The 20,251-nt window shown below is 45.1% G+C and overlaps 1 protein-coding gene across 1 annotated transcript in view; it reads right to left on the bottom strand.

Moving 5' to 3' along the window:
• The window catches only part of L1CAM (L1 cell adhesion molecule), a 214,721-nt gene that overhangs the window by 40,172 nt on the left and 154,298 nt on the right, over positions 1-20,251 (bottom strand). The window contains exons 17-21 of the mRNA XM_067464195.1: positions 19,614-19,811; positions 17,779-17,849; positions 6,198-6,417; positions 2,973-3,088; positions 782-1,001 (exon numbers count right to left, since the gene is read on the bottom strand). Coding sequence (XP_067320296.1) covers positions 782-1,001; positions 2,973-3,088; positions 6,198-6,417; positions 17,779-17,849; positions 19,614-19,811 — 825 coding nt within the window. The remainder of the gene's footprint in view (positions 1-781; positions 1,002-2,972; positions 3,089-6,197; positions 6,418-17,778; positions 17,850-19,613; positions 19,812-20,251) is intronic.

The following is a 20,251-nucleotide window of genomic DNA, read 5'->3' as shown; positions in this document are numbered from 1 at the left end:
AAAAATCTCCATCAAAACATGCAGGGAATACGGAAAGTACTTCATCAGTGTCTCAGATGAATGGTGAAGTGACAGCTCCCCTGGTGGCCAAAAAATTGTAAGGTTAAATAGCCTCTGACTGTCTGTCTATATGTGTTGTGTGTCTATGGCACTGAATGTTTGCCATGTATGTGTACATTGTAATCTGCCCTGAGTCCCCTGCAGGGTGAGAAAGGCGGAATATAAATACTGTAAATCAGCATTTCTCAACCTGGGGGTCGGGACACCTGAGGGGGTCGCGAGAGGTGTCAGAGGGGTCGCCAAAGACCAGCTGGCCTAGGTTGTTATACCAACAGTATTTTCTGTTGGTCACGAGGGTTCTGTGTGGGAAGTTGGCCCAATTCTATCATTGGTGGGGTTCAGAATGCTCTTTGATTGTAGGTGAACTGTAAATCCCAGCAACTACTACTCCCAAATGTCAAGGTCTATTTTCCCCAAACTCCACCAGTGTTCAGTTTTGGGCGTATTGGGTATTTGTGCCAAATTTGGTCCAGTGAATGAATATACATCCTGCAAATGAGATATTTACATTACAATTCATAACAGTAGCAAAATTAGAGTTCTGAAGTCGCAATAAAATAATGTTATGGTTGGGGTGTTCACCACAACATGAGGACCTGTATTAAGGGGTTGCGGCATTAGGAAGGTTGAGAAACACTGTTATGGAAAGATTCACAATGTACAATTAGGGAGAAGTCATATGCTTGAGAAGTCTGAGGAAGACGGGACTCTGGTTTCTTACCTCCCTCGGGTGTGCCAAATTCTATGACCTCACTGTGCGGGCCCTCTCCCCTTCCATTGAGCACAGACATCTGAACCCGGTGTCGGCTCCACGGCCTGAAGTCCCCCAGGATGATTTCAGACACATCTCCCTCAATCAGCACTTTCCTGTGTGAGTGAGTGTGAGCATGGGCCTGCCGACGGCTGCGGTCTGCTATGGTTCCCAGCCAGAAGATGTACACCTGGTTGAAGCAGAAAGGCCGAAGAAGGAGAGAGGGAGGATATTATTTACTGACAATTCTGCAGCTCTCAACATTATCTCAGTCCTGACATCCTTCAGGCAAGGTGGCTCCAGCCATGTGCAGAGGAGCTCCCAAGGGGAACTCCTTATTTTTGTTTAATGACTTGATAAAGAGGTGCCTCCGAGCCATGATTCACCCTGCTCACAGCTGGCAGTTTGTGGCTTTTTGGTTTTTAATAAAAGGATAACCGGGTAGAATGCCTCTCCATTTGCACAAGGCATTTAAAAGGGAACAGTAGTAATTAAAGAGGGAAGAGGGAAACACAAGAAAAAGGCAATTTTATTCTGGTTTAAAGATAAAATCTGAAAATTGGCCACCTCATTCTTAGTTTTCCTGAGGTCCTGATATGGTCATGAATATGCTTACCATTTAGTGAAAACCACCTCACTCGCCTCATAGGAAACCTGCTACAAAACAGGAGCTTTTTGTTCGAGTTCCAGAGCCAGAGAAGCAGATGGCGGAAACAGAACGGCTTGCCTCAGGGGAGCATGCTTACTCCATCCATGTTCAACATCTACACAAATGACCAGCCACTGCCAGAAGGGACAGAGAGTTTCATCTATGCTGATGATCGTGCCATCACCGCTCAAGCAGGGAGCTTTAAGATGGTAGAACAGAAGCTCTCCGAAGCTCTAGGTGCTCTTACTGCCTATTACAGGGAAAACCAGCTGATCCCCAACCCATCTAAAACACAGACATGTGCCTTTCACCTTAAGAACAGACAAGCATCCCGAGCTCTGAGGATTACCTGGGAAGGAATCCCACTGGAGCATTGCAGCACACCCAATTACCTGGGAGTCACTCTGGACCGGGCTCTTACCTACAAGAAGCACTGCCTGAACATCACGCAAAAAGTGGGTGCTACAAACAATATCATACGAAAACTGAGTGGCACAACCTGGGGATCACAGCCAGACACAGTGAAGACATCTGTCCTTGCGCTATGCTACTCTGCTGCTGAGTACGCATGCCCAGTGTGGAACACATCTCACCACACTAAAACAGTGGATGTGGCTCTTAATGAGACATGTTGCATTATCACGGGGTGTCTGCGCCCTACACCACTGGAGAAATTACAATACTTAACTGGTATTACACCACCTGACATCCGCCGGGAAGTAGCAACCAATAGTGAAATGACCAAGGCAGAGACATCTCCAGCTCATCCCCTGTTTGGGTATCAGCCAGCAGGTCAATGACTTAAATCTAGAAATAGTTTTCTAAGGTCTACAGAGACACTCGCTGGAACACCTCAGCAAGAGAGAGTCCAAAGGTGGCAGGCTCAAACCCAGAACCTCAACCAATGGCTGATACCAAATGAGAGACTCCCCCCTGGGCACACAGAAAACTGGGCGACTTGGAAGGCGCTGAACAGACTGCACTCTGGCATCACGAGATGCAGAGTCAACCTCAAGAAATGGGGCTACAAAGTGGAATCCTCGACATGCGAGTGTGGAGAGGAGCAAACCACTGACCACCTGCTGCAATGCAACCTGAGCCCTGCCACTTGCACAATGGAGGACCTTCTTGCAGCAACACCAGAAGCACTCCAAGTGGCCAGATACTGGTCAAAGGACATTTAACCAACTACCAAACTCACAAATTTTGTATTTTTTCTGTTTGTTTGCTTTGTTCTGTTAGAAATGTAATATAATTGACTGGTTGCCCTGACACGACAAATAAAGTGAAAACATTATAACAATAACAAATCAGCAATAAAATAAAGATTCTGCAATGTGAACATCTGCATTAAGCAACTTCTGTAAATTATGGCCATTTGCACAATTTCCCTATTAGCTGAATTTATTAACATGCAATGATTGTTCCAGAGTATCACTGGATGTTTTAAATATACTCTGTGATAATTATTTTTATTTTATTTTTACCAACAACATACAAAAGCTGCCTGACCTGGAACCCCTTGAGGTGACCAAAAATCTTCTCTCTGTTGGGCAGGATCCAAGAAAGTTTGATGGTGGTGCTGTTCAGGACTTCAACAGCCAAGTTCTCAGGGATGGCCTCTGGGACTGTGGGAAGCAAAATAGGAATTCATTACATTCACAATGTTAGTGGTCATGTGAGGAAAGACAAGAAGGGAGGAAGGAGTAAAGATTCTCCCTCTACAATCCACCTTGGACTCTAAGATCGTCCGGGGAAACCCTGCTCTCAATCCCGCCTCCTTCGCAAGCGCGTTTGGCGAGGATGAGAGATAGGGCCTTCTCGGTGGTAGCCCCTCATCTATGGAACAGACTCCCCAGTGAAATTCAGTCAGCTCAATCTATCCTGTCCTTTAGGAAGAAGCTCAAATCATCGTTCTGGGACCAGGTATTTGGGTAGCAGGCTTAACAGGTAATCGCAATGATTCATAAGGACGGATATTGTTATGTATTCATGTGTTTTATTTAACTATGATGTTATTGTTTATTGTTCGCGTTTTCGGTTTGTGTTTTTGGTTTTCTTTATTGTAATTGTCATTTGGGCTTGGCCTCATGTAAGCCGCTCCGAGTCCCCATTGGGGAGATGGTGGCGGGGTAACAAATAAAGTTGTCATTATTATTATTATTATTATTATTATTATTATTATTATTATTATTATTATTATTAGGTACAGGCTTCGAACTAGAACCCTGGATGCTGAAGTGGGTTTGCATGTGGTTATATTGCTGTTAGAAATGTTTTTAATTGGATATTGTTGGATTATTGTTTTAATTAATGTCAATTTGTGTTACATTTTTTTGTTGTGTGTACTGGCATCGAACTGCTGCCGGATGTAAGCCTTCTTGAGTCCCCCCCTCAGGGGTTGAGAAGGATGGGATACAAATATTTGAAATAAATAAATAAATAAAGGTCTGGGTCTTACTAGGGATGTTGGTGAGCCTGGGTCTAGTGCAGCGGTTCTCAACCTGGGGGTCGCGATCTCTGGGGGGGTCACCTGGCCATTTCAGAGGGGTCGCGAGGCCGGCTCCATTGGCCCCGCCCCAAGGGCGTAGGGCAGGCGAAGGCTCCTTCACGCGAGGACTGGCCTCGAGCTAAGCCCGCCTCACCTGCCTCGCTCTCTCGCCATCCAGCGAGGGCGTGGGACAGGCAAGGGGTGCTTCGTGTGAGGCCTGGCCTCGCGCAAAGCTCGCCATGCCCGCCTCGCTCTCTTGCCATCCGACGAGGGCGCGGGGCAAGCGAGGGGTGCTCCGCACAAGGCCTGGCCTTGCGCAAAACCTCCCTCGCCTGCCTCACTCTCTCGCCATGCAGTTTTTTGGGTTAACAATGCTCTCCAGATGTAGGTGAACTACATCTCCCCTAAATCCCTGTCAATTCCTCCCAAACCCCTCCAATATTTTTGGCGCAGGGCAGACGAGGGGTGTTCCGCGCAAGGCCTGGCCTCACACAAAGCCCGCCTCGCTCTCTCACCATCCAGTGAGGGCGCGGGGTAGGCGAGGGGTGTTCCGCCGCCTGCCTTGCTCTCTCGCCATCCAGCAAGGGCACAGGGCAGGCGAGGGGTCAACCATGTGAGGCCTGGCCTTGCGCAAAGCCTGCCGCGCCTGCCTCGCTCTCTCGCCATGCAGTTTTTTGGGTTAACAATGCTCTTCAGATGTAGGTGAACTACATCTCCCCTAAATCCCTGTCAATTCCTCCCAAACCCCTCCAATATTTTTGGCGCAGGGCAGACGAGGGGTGTTCCGCGCAAGGCCTGGCCTCACACAAAGCCCGCCTCGCTCTCTCACCATCCAGTGAGGGCGCGGGGTAGGCGAGGGGTGTTCCGCCGCCTGCCTTGCTCTCTCGCCATCCAGCAAGGGCACAGGGCAGGCGAGGGGTCAACCATGTGAGGCCTGGCCTTGCGCAAAGCCTGCCGCGCCTGCCTCGCTCTCTCGCCATGCAGTTTTTTGGGTTAACAATGCTCTTCAGATGTAGGTGAACTACATCTCCCCTAAATCCCTGTCAATTCCTCCCAAACCCCTCCAATATTTTTGGCGCAGGGCAGACGAGGGGTGTTCCGCGCAAGGCCTGGCCTCACACAAAGCCCGCCTCGCTCTCTCACCATCCAGTGAGGGCGCGGGGTAGGCGAGGGGTGTTCCGCCGCCTGCCTTGCTCTCTCGCCATCCAGCAAGGGCACAGGGCAGGCGAGGGGTCAACCATGTGAGGCCTGGCCTTGCGCAAAGCCTGCCGCGCCTGCCTCGCTCTCTCGCCATGCAGTTTTTTGGGTTAACAATGCTCTTCAGATGTAGGTGAACTACATCTCCCCTAAATCCCTGTCAATTCCTCCCAAACCCCTCCAATATTTTTGGCGCAGGGCAGACGAGGGGTGTTCCGCGCAAGGCCTGGCCTCACACAAAGCCCGCCTCGCTCTCTCACCATCCAGTGAGGGCGCGGGGTAGGCGAGGGGTGTTCCGCCGCCTGCCTTGCTCTCTCGCCATCCAGCAAGGGCACAGGGCAGCCGAGGGGTCCACCATGTGAGGCCTGGCCTTGCGCAAAGCCTGCCGCGCCTGCCTCGCTCTCTCGCCATGCAGTTTTTTGGGTTAACAAAGCTTTCCAGATGTAGGTGAACTGCATCTCCCATAAATCACTGTCAATTCCTCCCAAACCCCTCCAGTATTTTTTGTTTGACATGGAAGTTCTACATGGAGGTCTCTGTGGTCTGTGGAAGTCAGCGCTGAATCAGTTGAAGGTACTGCAAATCCCATCATCTGTTTTCCATACTCCCCCAAACATATTTTTTTCTGATTAATCATGATGCTTTAATTATGTTGAATTTGTAACAATGAAAACACATCCTTCATATCAGATATTTACATTACAATTTGTAACAGTAGCAAAATTACAGTTATAAAGGGACAACAAAAATAATGTTATGGTTGGGGGTCACAACATACAGACACTGGTATTTGCAGTTTGGTGAGAAGCACCAGAAGATCTAGCTCCCTGGATAAATATTCTACATACCTCATGAAACTTTCAAACTCATGATCCCATAGGATGGAGTTGTAACGGTTAAAGTGGGATCCAAGTGCTATCGTTGTGCAGTGTGAAAGACAGCAAGGAAATCTGGTTGCTTGCTCTGTTGCCTCCTCTCTTCCTACATTGCCTATAGCAGCAGCATCCCCTTCTCTTAAAGCACTTTTTTTTGTTTCTGTTGCTACTCACCATCCTCTCCTGAGTAGCCAAGTTCGATGGAAGGTTCAGGTCCTTTGCCAAACTCATTACGCGCTTGCACCTTGATCTCATACGGCGTGAAGACTGGGGTGCCTGTCACCACTACAGGGGGTGCTTCCACTTCCGTCTCGTTCCATTGGGCTTCATTCTCCTGTCGCCACTGAACGTGGTATTTCAATGATGGGGCATTCCACTCCCAGGGAAGGAAAGGCTGAAATAGACGGAAGCATGGAAGTTGGGAAATGGGTTTGACAGAGTCCCAAAATAACCAATCAGATAGCTTTGGATACAGGCAACTAATGCGTTGTTGAAGGCTTTCATGTCTGGTATCACTGGGTTGCTGTAAGTTTTTCGGGTTGTATGGCCATGTTCCAGAAGCATTCTCTCCTGACGTTTTGCCTGCATCTATGGCAGGCATCCTCAGAGGTTGTGAGTTTCCAACAGACCTCACAACCTCTGAGGATGCCTGCTATAGATGCAGGTGAAACATCAGGAGAAAATGCTTCTAGAACATGGCAATACAGCCCGAAAAACTTACAGCAACCCAAAAGCTACTAAGCTTTTCACACAGTTTTCACTTGGCACAAATGTTTATGTATGTATGATGAATTCCATACCTTTCTAGGCCAGGGAAAGCCCAGGAGGTAAGCTCAGGAAAAGGCCCAGGAAGTTCAGCAGCCATTTTAGGAGGGTGCCTGGGGCCATCCATCTTAGAAACTCATTTCCTAGAGGAGGCAGTGCTTAGGAGCAGCCTGGAGGGAAATGTGGGGAGTTTGTGATTGACTGGGAGAGAGTGGGTGGAGCTTAACTTGTGAAAAGAAAAAAATGTCTTTAAGGGTGCTTTTTAAAAAACCTGGTAGCTCAGTTGAAGATTGGGTTTGGAACTAAGGAGAGAGGAGTGAGGGAGTGTGTGTGTTGGAGAAACAGAGTTAGAGAAGCCAGAAGTTGGTCAGTTAGTCAGCAAAGTTAGTTAGTGAGAAGATTTAAAGCTATTAGGTTGAATAGCTAGTGGAGTGGAGATACTTATCCAGAAGGAAAGGACTGCCTGTGTGGAGTTTCAAAGATACTAGACAGTGGGAAAACCTGTTAGTTTCTTGAGGGAGTGGAGATGAGTTATTGAAACTAAGTGCTGAACTGTTTATTGAAAGAAACCACAAGCTTTTATTCAATATTACAACGGCTAAGCTAATGCTTGTATTGTTCAAGTTCTCTCAAATAAACAACATTGTTATTTGTTCACAACAACTGACTCAAGAGTGCCTCTGTGTGAGAAGTTCTAACGCAGTTTACAGAAGGTTTTCATGTCTGGTATCACTGGGTTGCTGTAAGTTTTTCGTGTTGTATGGCCATGTTCCAGTTAAATGGTGGCAGCATGTATTTAAAAAGAAATCTCTTTATTGTTACCTCGGAGAACAGAGCCTGAGTGCGAATCCAGCCAAGCAAAAAGCTAAACATTTCTTTTAAGTGTGGTGGTAGCCAGTGTTTGTTTTAAAAGGTTTTTGCCAGAAGAGCATTCCAGCTTATTCAGCTTTTGATTTTTAATTAAATTAGCAACATTCCATTTCAAGTGGTGGTATAGTGGTTGGGATTTATTGCCAAATAAGTCCCTAAATATTATTTATTGGTGACAGTGGGTGGGATTGCTAATTAAAATCCCATATATTTTATAGTATACATATAATGAATTCATGACCTGGCACTGAATGTTTGCCATTTGTATGTTGTGCTCCACTCTCAGTCCCCTTCGGGTTTTGTTTTGGTTTTTTTGTCATGTCGGGAGCGACTTGAGAAACTGCAAGTTGCTTCTGGTGTGAGAGAATTGGCTGTCTGCAAGGACGTTGCCCAGGGGACGCCTGAATGATTTGATGTTTTTATCATCCGTGTGGGAGGCTTCTCTCATGTCCCAGCATGAGTTGCTGGAGTTGATAGAGGGAGCTCATCCGCCTCTCCCCGGATTTGAACCTTCGACCTGTCGGTCTTCAGTCCTGCTGGCACAGGGATTTAACCCACTGCGCCACCGGGGGCTCCTCCCTTCGGGGTGAGAAGGGCAGAATAAAAATGTTTTAAGTAAATAAATAAATGCAAAGGCCAATTTTGGGATCAGTTATATACTTTCACCAAAAAGCCAACAATGGTACATTCAGCTGGAAACAATCTTGGATCAGGTGATCGGTTCATTTTTAAATGTAAGTCGATCTTTCAGTATGTCAATCAATGTCTCCCATGCTTCAGAGCCTGTGGTTTGATCACTGGAATGTCTGTTTTATTAGGTTTTTGCCTTGATGTGACACCTGGCAATACAGATGCTGGCTGCATGTCTTTGTATTTCTCAATACAATGGGAAGCATGGCAGACACAGCAGCCATAGACCCAGCTATGAAAGCAGAACTCTGCCCAAGAAGGAAAGGTTCACTGAAATTCTCCAGGAGTCCACTAGAGGGAGGCACCAATTAAGAGGATCATGGGCATGGAGAAGGCAAATCCCCACCCAAGCAGAGGTGGGTAGAAAGTAGGCATGGATAGAGCCGTGTCGGATAACTCGTTATTCATAATAATTTCGTTAAAATTACCTTTTTGAAGCAATTTCAAAGCATTTAAAAACCGGAAGTCCCTTTGCCCTTCCAAAGCTTTTCCCACCATTTTTATTACAACTCAGGAAGTGAGTCGGAAATGATTCCACGTATTTTCATCCCTCTACTAGCCTGCCGGGAAGCAAGCAGCTTGCATGCTGGGAGGCTCCTTGCCTCCCAGCCAACCAGGGGAGAAGTTTTGGGGGAGCACATGGCTCAGAGGCCCATTTGGAGCAGGGAAGGGAAGGGAGAAGGGAAAGAGAAAGACAAAGGGAAGGGAGGCTATGTTGAAGGGAGGTTGGCTGAAGAGCACGGCAGGCAAGCAAGCAAGTAGAGAAAAAGGTCTGGGAGAAGGGTTGTTGCCTGCCTGGTTGGGCAGCCTACCTTGCCACTTGTGTGTTGTTGCTGTTAGGACGGGTGGGCACCACAAGCAGGCATGTAGCCAGGGGTAGGGCTTGAGGGGCTTCAGCCCCCCCCCCCCCACGAAATTCTCATGGTGGTTCGTGAAAAGGCCTTACTAGTGCATTATTTAAATTGCTATGTTTATTCATATCATGATCTGATTACTATACTCAATATATCCCATATGCATGGGGGTATTGGGGTAACTATACAAAAGGTTTGCTAGGGTAGACCCTCTTTCACTCAGACTTAGCCCCCCCCCCAACAAACTCAGCCCCCCCTCCCCGAATCGAAATCCTGGCTACAGGCCTGACCATGAGGGTAGTATGTGGGTGAGTGGCATGGGTGGAAGAAGCAACACGGAGGAACCAAAGCACTCACTCCAACATTTTAAAAAGCCAACATTGTAGCAAGTCTCTCTGGCCTCAGCGTGATTTAGTTTGTGTTGCACATTGCCTCAAAAGAACTAGATCTCCCATCAATTCAAGCCACTCTTTGAACACAAACTCTGCTTCCTAAAGTTGTGAAATCAGCTTCCAAGGCAAAAAGGGCAGGGCTGTTTATTATTTTCTTTATTTGCTGTGAGATGCCTAAAAAGATACTACAAATCCCATACTTTCAAGTCTCTCCTTACCTAACTTGTGAAATCGGCTTACAAGGCCCCAAAAGCTCTCAGGGCTGGATGTTTATTATTTCTTTTGTTTGCTGTGCGTTGCTTAAAAAGACACTACAAATCCCATACTTTAAACTCTTGTGTATTGCATATGCGCAATTGTGTCCGACATTAACAAGGAGATTAAGAAATTTTGGAAATTTCGGAAAGTTCCCAAAAAATTTTCAAAAAAATTCGGAATTCAATTCTGAATTGAACCACCAGCACACCTTACATCCGAAACGAGTTTTGAACCATTTTTTAAATCAACCAAGACTAGTAGAAAGCAGCCTATCAGATATTGTTAAGTGACCATTTCCACCAACTCTGGACAAGATAGTCCATAGTGATAGATAATGGTAATTGCAGCCCTATTATTATTATTATTATTATTATTATTATTATTATTATCATCTTTATTTATACCCCGCTAAAATCTCCCGAAGGACTCGATGCGGCTTACAAAGACCAAGGCCACCAACAAAACAGCAGCATACAAATACAACAGTAAAACTCATAAAGCAAATAATAAAACATCAAGCAAAACAATAAAACACTAAAACAATGACACCATGACGCATTTAAAACCTAAGACCGGGCCAAATGTAATGGACAAAATTTAAAAAGTGCGGGACTTGACAGGTGATATGTAGAGGTTTTTGGAGGTAGGTGCAATGTGCAGACAATCCTAAATCTCTAACAAAGTGCATTTGGGACACGATGCCAGGAGTTTCCTATTCTGGAAAGGCACACTGGAACAGCCAGGTCTTCAGGCTCCTCCTAAAGACCGCCAACGTTGGGGCTTGTCTGATGTCCTTGGGGAGAGAGAGTTCCAGAGTCGGGGGGCCACCACAGAGGAGGCCCTGTCCCTCGTCCTCACCAAACGCGCTTGCAATGCCAGTGGGATCGTGAGCAGGGCCTTTCCAGATGATCGAAGGGAACGTGTGGGTTCATATATGGAGATGTGGTCACACAGGTAGGACCCTAAAGGTCCATATAGTCTCCCCTCCACAATGAGTTATTGCCAATCAACAGTTTTGTGCAGTTCTGGGAAGAGGTGCATTGCCACCTTTTTGTTGTTGTTGTTGATTCTGATCTTGGGCTTTGGCCAGTGGGAAAATGAAAGAGGATCCCCCCCAAATTACTTTACCATTGTGATTTTGATATAATTGTTTATTTCAACTTTTTAAAAACATTCACGCAATGCAATTTCATCAGTTCTAATTCATTGCAAACTGCCTTGGATCCCATGTCATGAAAAAAGGCAGGATATAAATGAAATAATTTTTCTAGCAACCCAAACATGTATAATTAGAAGAGAAAGCTTTTCTCTGACTGCAGCCACAACAGTGCTGTGCTGAAAAGGATACCGGACCCATATGGCAGCTCTCTTCAGGATCAAAAATGAACCAGGAGGAGCAACCGGTGCCAGGCCAGCTGTAGCACCAAAGGCTGTCTCTCCTTCGCCTCCCATATTTTGGCAACATTTGTCTCGCTGAAGTTGGTACAAGCCTCCTTGAAAGGAAAAGTCTGGCACCAGCCCTCTCCTGGGAGCACTGCCCAAAAGTCCTCATCATTATGGCAAGCACGAGCGTTGGGGGATACGGCCGGATGCCGAATCCACCATGTAAGGAGCGTGCCACTGCCTCTCCTTTGTGCTGGAATGCAAAAGAGGACAGCAGAGCCCAACACAGCCAAGGGGATCACAAAGGACGTGTGGCCATGGCGTGTGTACACAACGCAGCCTCACTACAATCATCCTGCTCTGACCTGCATGGATAACAGGAAAAAGAAAAGCCACTCACAGACACACGCTGGCCTGCAAAAAGATAATAGCTGCAAACAAATGCAGAACCTCCCTCAATGAGATGGCAATGGGATGAGAGCCTGGGGAAAGTGTGCCGAACAAGAAGAATTTTGTAACAGCATACAGCCTCAAGCGTCCTTCAGCCAGGCCAGTGGAAGTACTTGTCCACCAGATACCGTGGACTACAAATCTCATCATGCAGCAATGATGAGGAATTAGAAGCCATAACATCGGAAGATTCCCAGTCCTATTGGCCTTTGGTCATCTAATCAAAGAATCATTACTCCTTCTTCTGTCCAAATAAAGGCTGAGTATCCTTTATCTGCTTAAAACCAGAAATCTTTCACATATATGGATTTGGTACCAAATCCATTTGGCCAAATTTTACAGGAATTTGAAAAAAAACGTGCTGAGAATACACATTCTTTTAACTATAAAATACAATTTTCCAAAATCTGTATCAAGGTGATTTGATGCATTTTGATAGTTTTGATCTGTAGATTATTTATTTATGGCATTTATATGCCGCACTTCTCACCCCGAAGGAGACTCAGAGCGGCTTACAAGATATATTTTCAAAGAATATATTATATTATTAGCATATTACAATATCAGTGTTATATATTACTGTATTGCACTATACCATTATATTGTAATATTATTAGTAATATTACATGTAATGTAAATATATGATTATAATATTTATTTATCATGTCAGGAGCAACCAGACAGTTGTATTACATTTTTAACAAAACAAACAAACAAACAGACAAAACACAAATTTTGCAAGCTTGGGAGTTGATTAAATGTCCTTTGACCAGTAGCTGGCCACTTGGAGTGCTTCTGGTGTTGCCGCAAGGAGGTCCTCCATTGTGCATGTGGCAGGGCTCAGGTTGCATTGCAGCAGGTGGTCTGTGGTCTGCTCTTCTCCACACTCGCATGTCGTGGATTCCACTTTATAGCCCCATTTCTTAAGGTTGGCTCTGCATCTCGTGGTGCCAGAGCACAGTCTGTTCAGCGCCTTCCAAGTTGCCCAGTCTTCTGTGTGCCCAGGGGGGAGTCTCTCATTTGGTATCAGCCATTGGTTGAGGTTCTGGGTTTGAGCCTGCCACTTTTGGACTCTTGCTTGCTGAGGTGTTCCAGCGAGTGTCTCTATAGATCTTAGAAAACTATTTCTTGATTTAAGTCGTTGACGTGCTGGCTGATACCCAAACAAGGGATGAGCTGGAGATGTCACTGCCTTGGTCCTTTCACTATTGGCTGCTACTTCCCGGCGGATGTCAGGTGGTGCAATACCCGCTAAACAGTGTAATTTCTCTAGTGGTGTAGGGCGCAGACACCCCGTGATAATGTGGCATGTCTCATTAAGAGCCACATCTACTGTTTTAGCGTGGGGAGATGTGTTCCACACTGGGCATGCATACTCAGCAGCAGAGTAGCATAGCGCAAGGGCAGATGTCTTCACTGTATCTGGTTGTGATCCCCAGGTTGTGCCAGTCAGCCTTCGTATGATATTGTTTCTAGCACCCACTTTTTGCTTGATATTCAGGCAGTGCTTCTTGTAGGTCCAGAGTGACTCCCAGATATTTGGGTGCTCTGCAATGCTCCAGTGGGATTCCTTCCCAGGTAATCCTCAGAGCTCGGGATGCTTGTCTGTTCTTAAGGTGAAAGGCACATGTCTGTGTTTTAGATGGATTATTACCGAACTTGTAATAATGTGATAAGGATATTTGGCCTATTTTACAAGTCTGTTGCACTGCTTAGCCTACCTTACAAAGCTGTTGCGTGAATAACAACAAAAACATTGTTGACAGTTCGGAGTGCTTTCCATATCTTAGTACAAGTAAGGTATAGGAAGCACTCTGAATAGCTGGCAACATTTTTGTTCTGGTGGAACAACAGAGTAAATTTAGTTAGGCTGCGGTATGACTGATCTATAGGATGGTAAATATAACTATTGCTGCTTCCAAACAGTTTGAATTGTGGTATTATTATCATCGTAACAAGCACTGTTGTTTCATACAACACTTTGAATTTGGAGCTAAATGACACAAAACCTGGATGCCATTAGATGACTAAATCCCAGTTGGATCTTTATGTACAGAGGTCTTTAAATTGATTGGTTGCATTCCCCACTGGATGCACCAGCAGGAGTCCTGTCAGACATTGTCAAAGGTTCACCCCTTGCTGTGCCTGGCCCTTTGTCTATGAAATTGTTTAGCAGGCGCATAGATCCGGAGGGGACTTGCACCACTGCAAAGTGCTGGGAACTGTGATCCTGATTGATGTTAAGGAGAGAGCGCAGACAGGCCCCCAGTGATGTTTCTGGTTCAGTGAAGATTCTGATACTTATGGCAATCATGGCAGCCATACCACAGACCTCCCAAATAAGATCTCTATGCTCCCAATCAATATTTCCTTCTAGCAGGAAATAACGGAAAGAGACCAGTGGATTAAAAAAATGAAATAAAAGATATGGACAAATTAACCTTTTTATTAAAGAGGATCACGGGAAATCTCATTGGACATTATGTTGCAGGGTCGCCATCTTGTGAATTCTATTTTATTGATTGGTTTAATTTTTATTATATGTTATGTTTTTAATTGTATTTATGACATTGTAAGTATTGAAATTTGCCTTGTTAACCGCCTTGAGTCGCCTACGGGCTGAGAAAGGCGGTATACAAATACAGTAAACAAATAAATAAATAACGAGGCCAGGGGCTATTTGTGTACTAGGAAAGAAATCTTGCAGTAATATTTAAAACTCTAAGCCACACTCTTTTGTGAAGATAAATATGAGCTAAATTTGCCATTCTGCTTGCTGAGCAACACATTCCCTGCTGCTTAATCAGTCAGTCAGTAGCCTTTGTTCATGGGCAGTTCATGGTTGCAGTGATACATTACAAGTTCAAATTGGGTCCATTTTTCTGAAACACCCTGTATTTCCAAATGCTCAATGGAACTTTAAATTATTGCATTTGCTAGAAATTTTTAGATGCTAACTGTACCAGTTCAACAGAAGTTTTAAGCTACTGTATTGCAAGAAATTTAGCACTGAATAATCATCTCAGGGACAAGAAAATTCTTATTGGAGAAAGCAATGCTCTCATTACGGACCACTGAGGTCTTTAAGATCATCTGGAAAGGCCCTGCTCTCGGTCCCGCCGTCGTCACAAGCACATTTGGCGGGGACGAGAGACAGGGCCTTCTCAGTGGTGGCCCCTCAGCTATGGAACGCCCTCCCTTGGGAAATCAGATCTGCTCCCTCCCTCTTGACATTTCGGAGACAAGTCAAAATGTGGCTATTCAAGCAAGCGTTTACAAATACAGAGTAGCTAATATAGGAAATCGAATGACCTGATAATGGAATTGAACAATGCTTGATAATAATGAGACGCTGATGGTGTTGTTTTTATTGCTTTTGTGATGTTTTATATTGTTTAATGTTTTTATCTATATTATGTTTTATGTATACTGATTTGTTGGAAACCGCCTTGAGTCGCCAATTGGCTGAGAAAGACGGTATACAAATACAGTAAATAAATACATAATAAATTACCCCCCATTCCCACCCAATTTCTATCTTCCTAGCCACATCCAGGGACTTAACCCAACTCACAAAGGGCTATGCTTGGAAAAATGAGGAAGAAATCCAATTCCTCAATTATGTAAGGTTTAATTTTAGATTTCATCCCTACCACCGCCAGTGGCCTATCTCAAGTAGCAAAGGCTGGCAGAGATCTTCCAAGACTGAAAAATTGTGATACATGGTTTGAATAGGGAACCTGATTAAGAACAACAACATGCCCATGATCAATTTGAAGCCATGCTTCAGTCCAGAAATAGCAAAACTAAAGAGAAACATTGTCTAATTTCTGCCATACACCAGAGAATTAAAAGCTATTTGGCTGTATAGATTTCAAGGAGAATGTGTGTTGTCTGTGCGCATTCAGAAGAAGACCTACAAGCCACTCTAAACACCTTTGCAGAAGCATACGAGAAGCTTGGCCTGTCATTGAACATCGAGAAAACCAAAGTGCTCTTCCACCAGCCAATCCCTCTTCAGTGCCAGAAATACAGCTCAATGGTGTAGCATTAGAAAATGCTGATAATTTCCACTACCTTGGCAGCCACCTCTCTACAAAAGTCAACATTGACACTGAAATACAACACTGCCTGAGCTCTGCAAGTGCAGCTTTTTTCCGAACGAAGCAAAGAGTGTTTGAGGACCGGGACATCTATAGGGATAGCAAGCTGCTAGTTCATAAAGCTTTTGTCCTCCCAACCCTGCTATACACCTGCGAGACGTGGACTGTCTACAGACATCACATGCAACACCTGGAACAATTCCATCAGTGCTGCCTTTGGAAAATCCTGCAAATCTCTTGGGAAGACAAACTGACAAATGTCAGCATGCTGTGAGAAGCAAAGACCACTAGCGTTGAAGTGATGGTCCTCCAACATCAACTCTGCTGGACTGGCCACATTGTTCAGATGCCCGACCGTCTCCCAAAGCAGTTGCTCTACTCCAAACTCAAGAACGGAAAGCGGAATGTTGGTGGGCAGGAAAAGAGACTTAAAGATGGGCTCAAAGCCAACCTTAAAAACTCTGGCATAGACACTGAGAACTGGGAAGCCCTGGCCCTTGAGTGCTCCAACTGGATGTCAGCTGTGACCAGCAGTGCTGTAGAATTTGAAGAGGCACAAATGGAGGGCGAAAGAGAGAAACACGCCAAGAGGAAGGTGCATCAAACCAACCCCAACCAGGACCGCCTTCCACCTGGAAACCAATGCCCTCACTGCAGGAGAACATGCAGATCAAGAAAAAGCCTCCACAGTCACCTATGGACCCATCACCAGTACACTGATCCTGCAAGACTATCCTACTCGGACAACGAGGGATTGCCTAAGTAAGTAAGTGTGTGAACATTATTACAGTTTGTTATTGTGAACCACCTTGAGGATTATCAGATCAAAAGGTGGGATAGAAATCTTCTAAACAAATATTCATTTCTCTGGGTAAATATCACAAGCACCTGATGCCTTGGAAACAGGAAGACAGAAACATCCACAGAAATAAAATGAGTGGCATAGCTGCAATTGTCTGAGCTCTACAGCAGCACCCCCCCCCCCCCATCCCATCAACGATCTGTAGAAAATGATGGAGAATAGAGTCCAAAAGAGAGACTACAAGGAAAGAAGTAAACAGAAGTTGTTTTGACAGTGGACAAAATGCAAAGCCACCGATTTAATAACCTAAGAGGACTGAAGGCAAGTGTATTCAATTTGGTGATCCTTTCAATCCCTGCAAGTAGAATCATAGAATCAAAGAGTTGGAAGAGACCTCATGAGCCATCCAGTCCAACCCCTGCCAAGAAGCAGGAATATTGTATTCAAATCACCCCTGACAGATGGTCATCCAGCCTCTGTTTAAAAGCTTCCAAAGAAGTAGCCTCCACCACACTCCGGGGCAGAGAGTTCCACTGCTGAACGGCTCTCACAGTCAGGAAGTTCTTCCTAATGTTCAGGTGGAATCTCCTTTCTTGTAGTTTGAAGCCATTGTTTCGTATCCTAGTCTCCAGGGAAGCAGAAAACAAGCTTGCTCCCTCCTCCCTGTGGTTTCCTCTCACATGGCTATCATATCTCCTCTCAGCCTTCTCTTCTTCAGGCTAAACATGTCCAGCTCCTTAAGCCGCTCCTCATAGGGCGTGTTCTCCAGACCCCTGATCATTTTAGTCGCCCTCCTCTGGACACATTCCAGCTTGTCAATATCTCTCTTCAATTGTGGTGCCCAGAATTGGACACAATATTCCAGGTGTGGTCTAACCAAAGCAGAATAGAGGGGTAGCATTACTTCCCTGGACCTAGACACTATACTCCTATTGATGCAGGCCAAAATCCCATTATGGTTCACCAGGCAATGAGATAAACTCCCTGAGACTAGTAGCCATAGGGGGTGAATACCACATACCCTATGGATTTTGCCTTTTCACAAAGTGTCCGAAGTAATTCAGTAATAGCAACCAGTCAGCACACTGCTACTCATCCTTACCATCTAACACTTTGTAACATTACAGGAGAGTAACAGACTATAAGAGGTGAACACATTTAATTTTCACAAGAATATTAATACTTTACCGTCCATGTGATGATCATGTTTGTGGTCTCATTTCCCTCTCCTCTGACATCTGCCGGATTCTGGTCAGGAGCTACAAAGCAAGGGAGCAGAGTTTGACCAACATAAAACCTAGCTAAAAACTAGCACCGACCTTATCTGTGAAATTGAGAGGTGTTTTCTCATTACAGTCATTATAGAATCATAGAATCATAGAATCAAAGAGTTGGAAGAGACCTCATGGGTCATCCAGTCCAACCCCCTGCCAAGAAGAAGGAATATTGCATTCAAATCACCCCCGACAGATGGCCATCCAGCCTCTGTTTAAAAGCTTCCAAAGAAGGAGCCTCCACCACACTCCGGGGCAGAGAGTTCCACTGCTGAACGGCTCTCACAGTCAGGAAGTTCTTCCTCATGTTCAGGTGGAATCTTTCATCTACCATCACTCTTTCCATTACTCGGCAAGATTCCATATCTGACCCTCATTTTATAGCCTCCTCATCTGAGTCACAAGAGAACTTGAACTCACTTCTCCCCCCTTTTTTTGGCCCAGGCTGCCTCAAATTCTGCATCAAGAAAAACTCTGTGCTTCAATAAGTACAATATATGTGAAAAGTGGGACAAGTGAAGCCCTCCAGATGTTGTTAGATGCAACTTCCAGCATTCCTCATTCTTGATGAGGTTGGACGTTGTAGTCCAACGTATTCTGGAGGAATAATTAGAAATAATATTTTTGTGCTCCCTGACGCTTGTGTGGGCTTATTCTGCTCAGCAGACAGAAGGCAAGACTTCTTATGGGGCACTGAAGCTGTTTGGCCAACCACTTAAAATCCTACTGAGCTTTCTTTCATTACACATGCTCCACATACTTTACAGTGTATCTCCTCAGGCCCCATCTACACTGCCACATAAAATCCAGATTATCTGGTTTGAAAAAGGATTATATGGCAGTATGGATTCATATAATCCAGTTCAAAGCAAAACATGTGGATTATCTGCTTTGATAATCTGGATTATATGGTAGTGTAGAAGGGGCCTCTTGAAACCCCCAGTGGCGCAGTGGGTTAAACCACTGAGCTGCTAAACTTGTTGACTGAAAGGGGTTTTTTTTGTCATGTCAGGAGTGACTTGAGAAACTGCAAGTCGCTTCTGGTGTGAGAGAATTGACTGTCTGCAAGGACGTTGCCCAGGGAACGCCTGGATGATTTTAGGTTTTTATCATCCTTGTGGGAGGCTTCTCTCATGTCCCCATATGAGGAGCTGGAGCTGATGGAGGGAGCTCATCTGCTTCTCCCTGGATTTGAACCTGCGACCTGTCAGTCTTCATTCCTGCTGACACAGGGGTTTAACCCACTGTGCCACCGGGGTCTCTGACTGAAAGGTTGCAGGTCTGAATTTGGGGAGCAGCATGAGCTCCTGCAGTTAGCCCCAGTTTCTGCCAACCTAGCAATTTGAAAACATGCAAATGTGAGTAAATGAATAGGTACCGCTCCGGTGGGAAGGTAACGGCGCTCCATGCATTCATGCTGGCCACATGACCTTGGAGGTGTCTACGGACAATGCCGACTCTTTGGCTTAGAAATGGAGATGAGCACCAACCCCCAGAGTCAGACACGACTGGACTTAATGTCAGGGGAAAATCTTTACCTTTACCTAGAAGGGGCCTCAGTCATACAGACTTGCTCTTGCTTGTTATTTAGAGGATGTTTTTTCATGATTCTACATCCAGACACCAAATCCTGTTTTTTGTCCTTATGTAGCAATACAGAGCACACACTGCTCTTTAGGCATGCAAAGCTCACTGTCTCTTGCTTTCATCTACCATCACTCTTTCCATTAGATCAGTGGGTCTTCTCACCTGCTGGCTTTGTAACATGATTGGCTGATGGTTCACTGAGTTCACTTTTTCCTTGGTCATTCCTGGCCTGCACATAGAAGGTATAGTTCCTGAATGGAGAGAGGGGAAGAATGGCCCATGGCTGGTTTCCTGGTATAGTGGCCAACTCCTCCAGTTTTCCTGGCTTAAATTTGCTTTCTTCGCAAAACACAGTATACTCTGCGGAAAGAGGAAGGAGGCTCATGTGAGTTTGGTAAAACAAAACAAAATAACCCTTTCTCTGAAAGAGATCATCAAGATTTTCATAGCCTTTGAATAAGACACTCTGAAACACATTCTGTGTACATGCTCTGGAGGACTACCTTCTCTAGGACATAGGTTACTGAAAATGTCATCGTAACAGATTCTCAATAAAATATAAATAAATAAACTTTATTTATATACTGCTCTATCTCCCCAAGGGGGACTCAGGGCAGTTTCCAAGTAACATCACCATACAGAGTAAACAGCATGGCATAAAATTAACAAAACATGAGCATAAAATTATCACAATAACACATATATATTAAAAAATAATCCTGCCTGTTCAGAGCAATTAAAAGGCCGGGCCAAGGCTTGTGAAAACTCAAAATATGAGGGGACCAGGAATTAAGTACAGT

The sequence above is a fragment of the Anolis sagrei genome, chromosome 2, assembly GCF_037176765.1.
Source record: "Anolis sagrei isolate rAnoSag1 chromosome 2, rAnoSag1.mat, whole genome shotgun sequence".
Taxonomy (NCBI): Eukaryota; Metazoa; Chordata; class Lepidosauria; order Squamata; family Dactyloidae; genus Anolis; species Anolis sagrei.
Note: the sequence above shows the minus strand (reverse complement) of the source record. Positions and strands in the feature narration are given on the sequence as shown.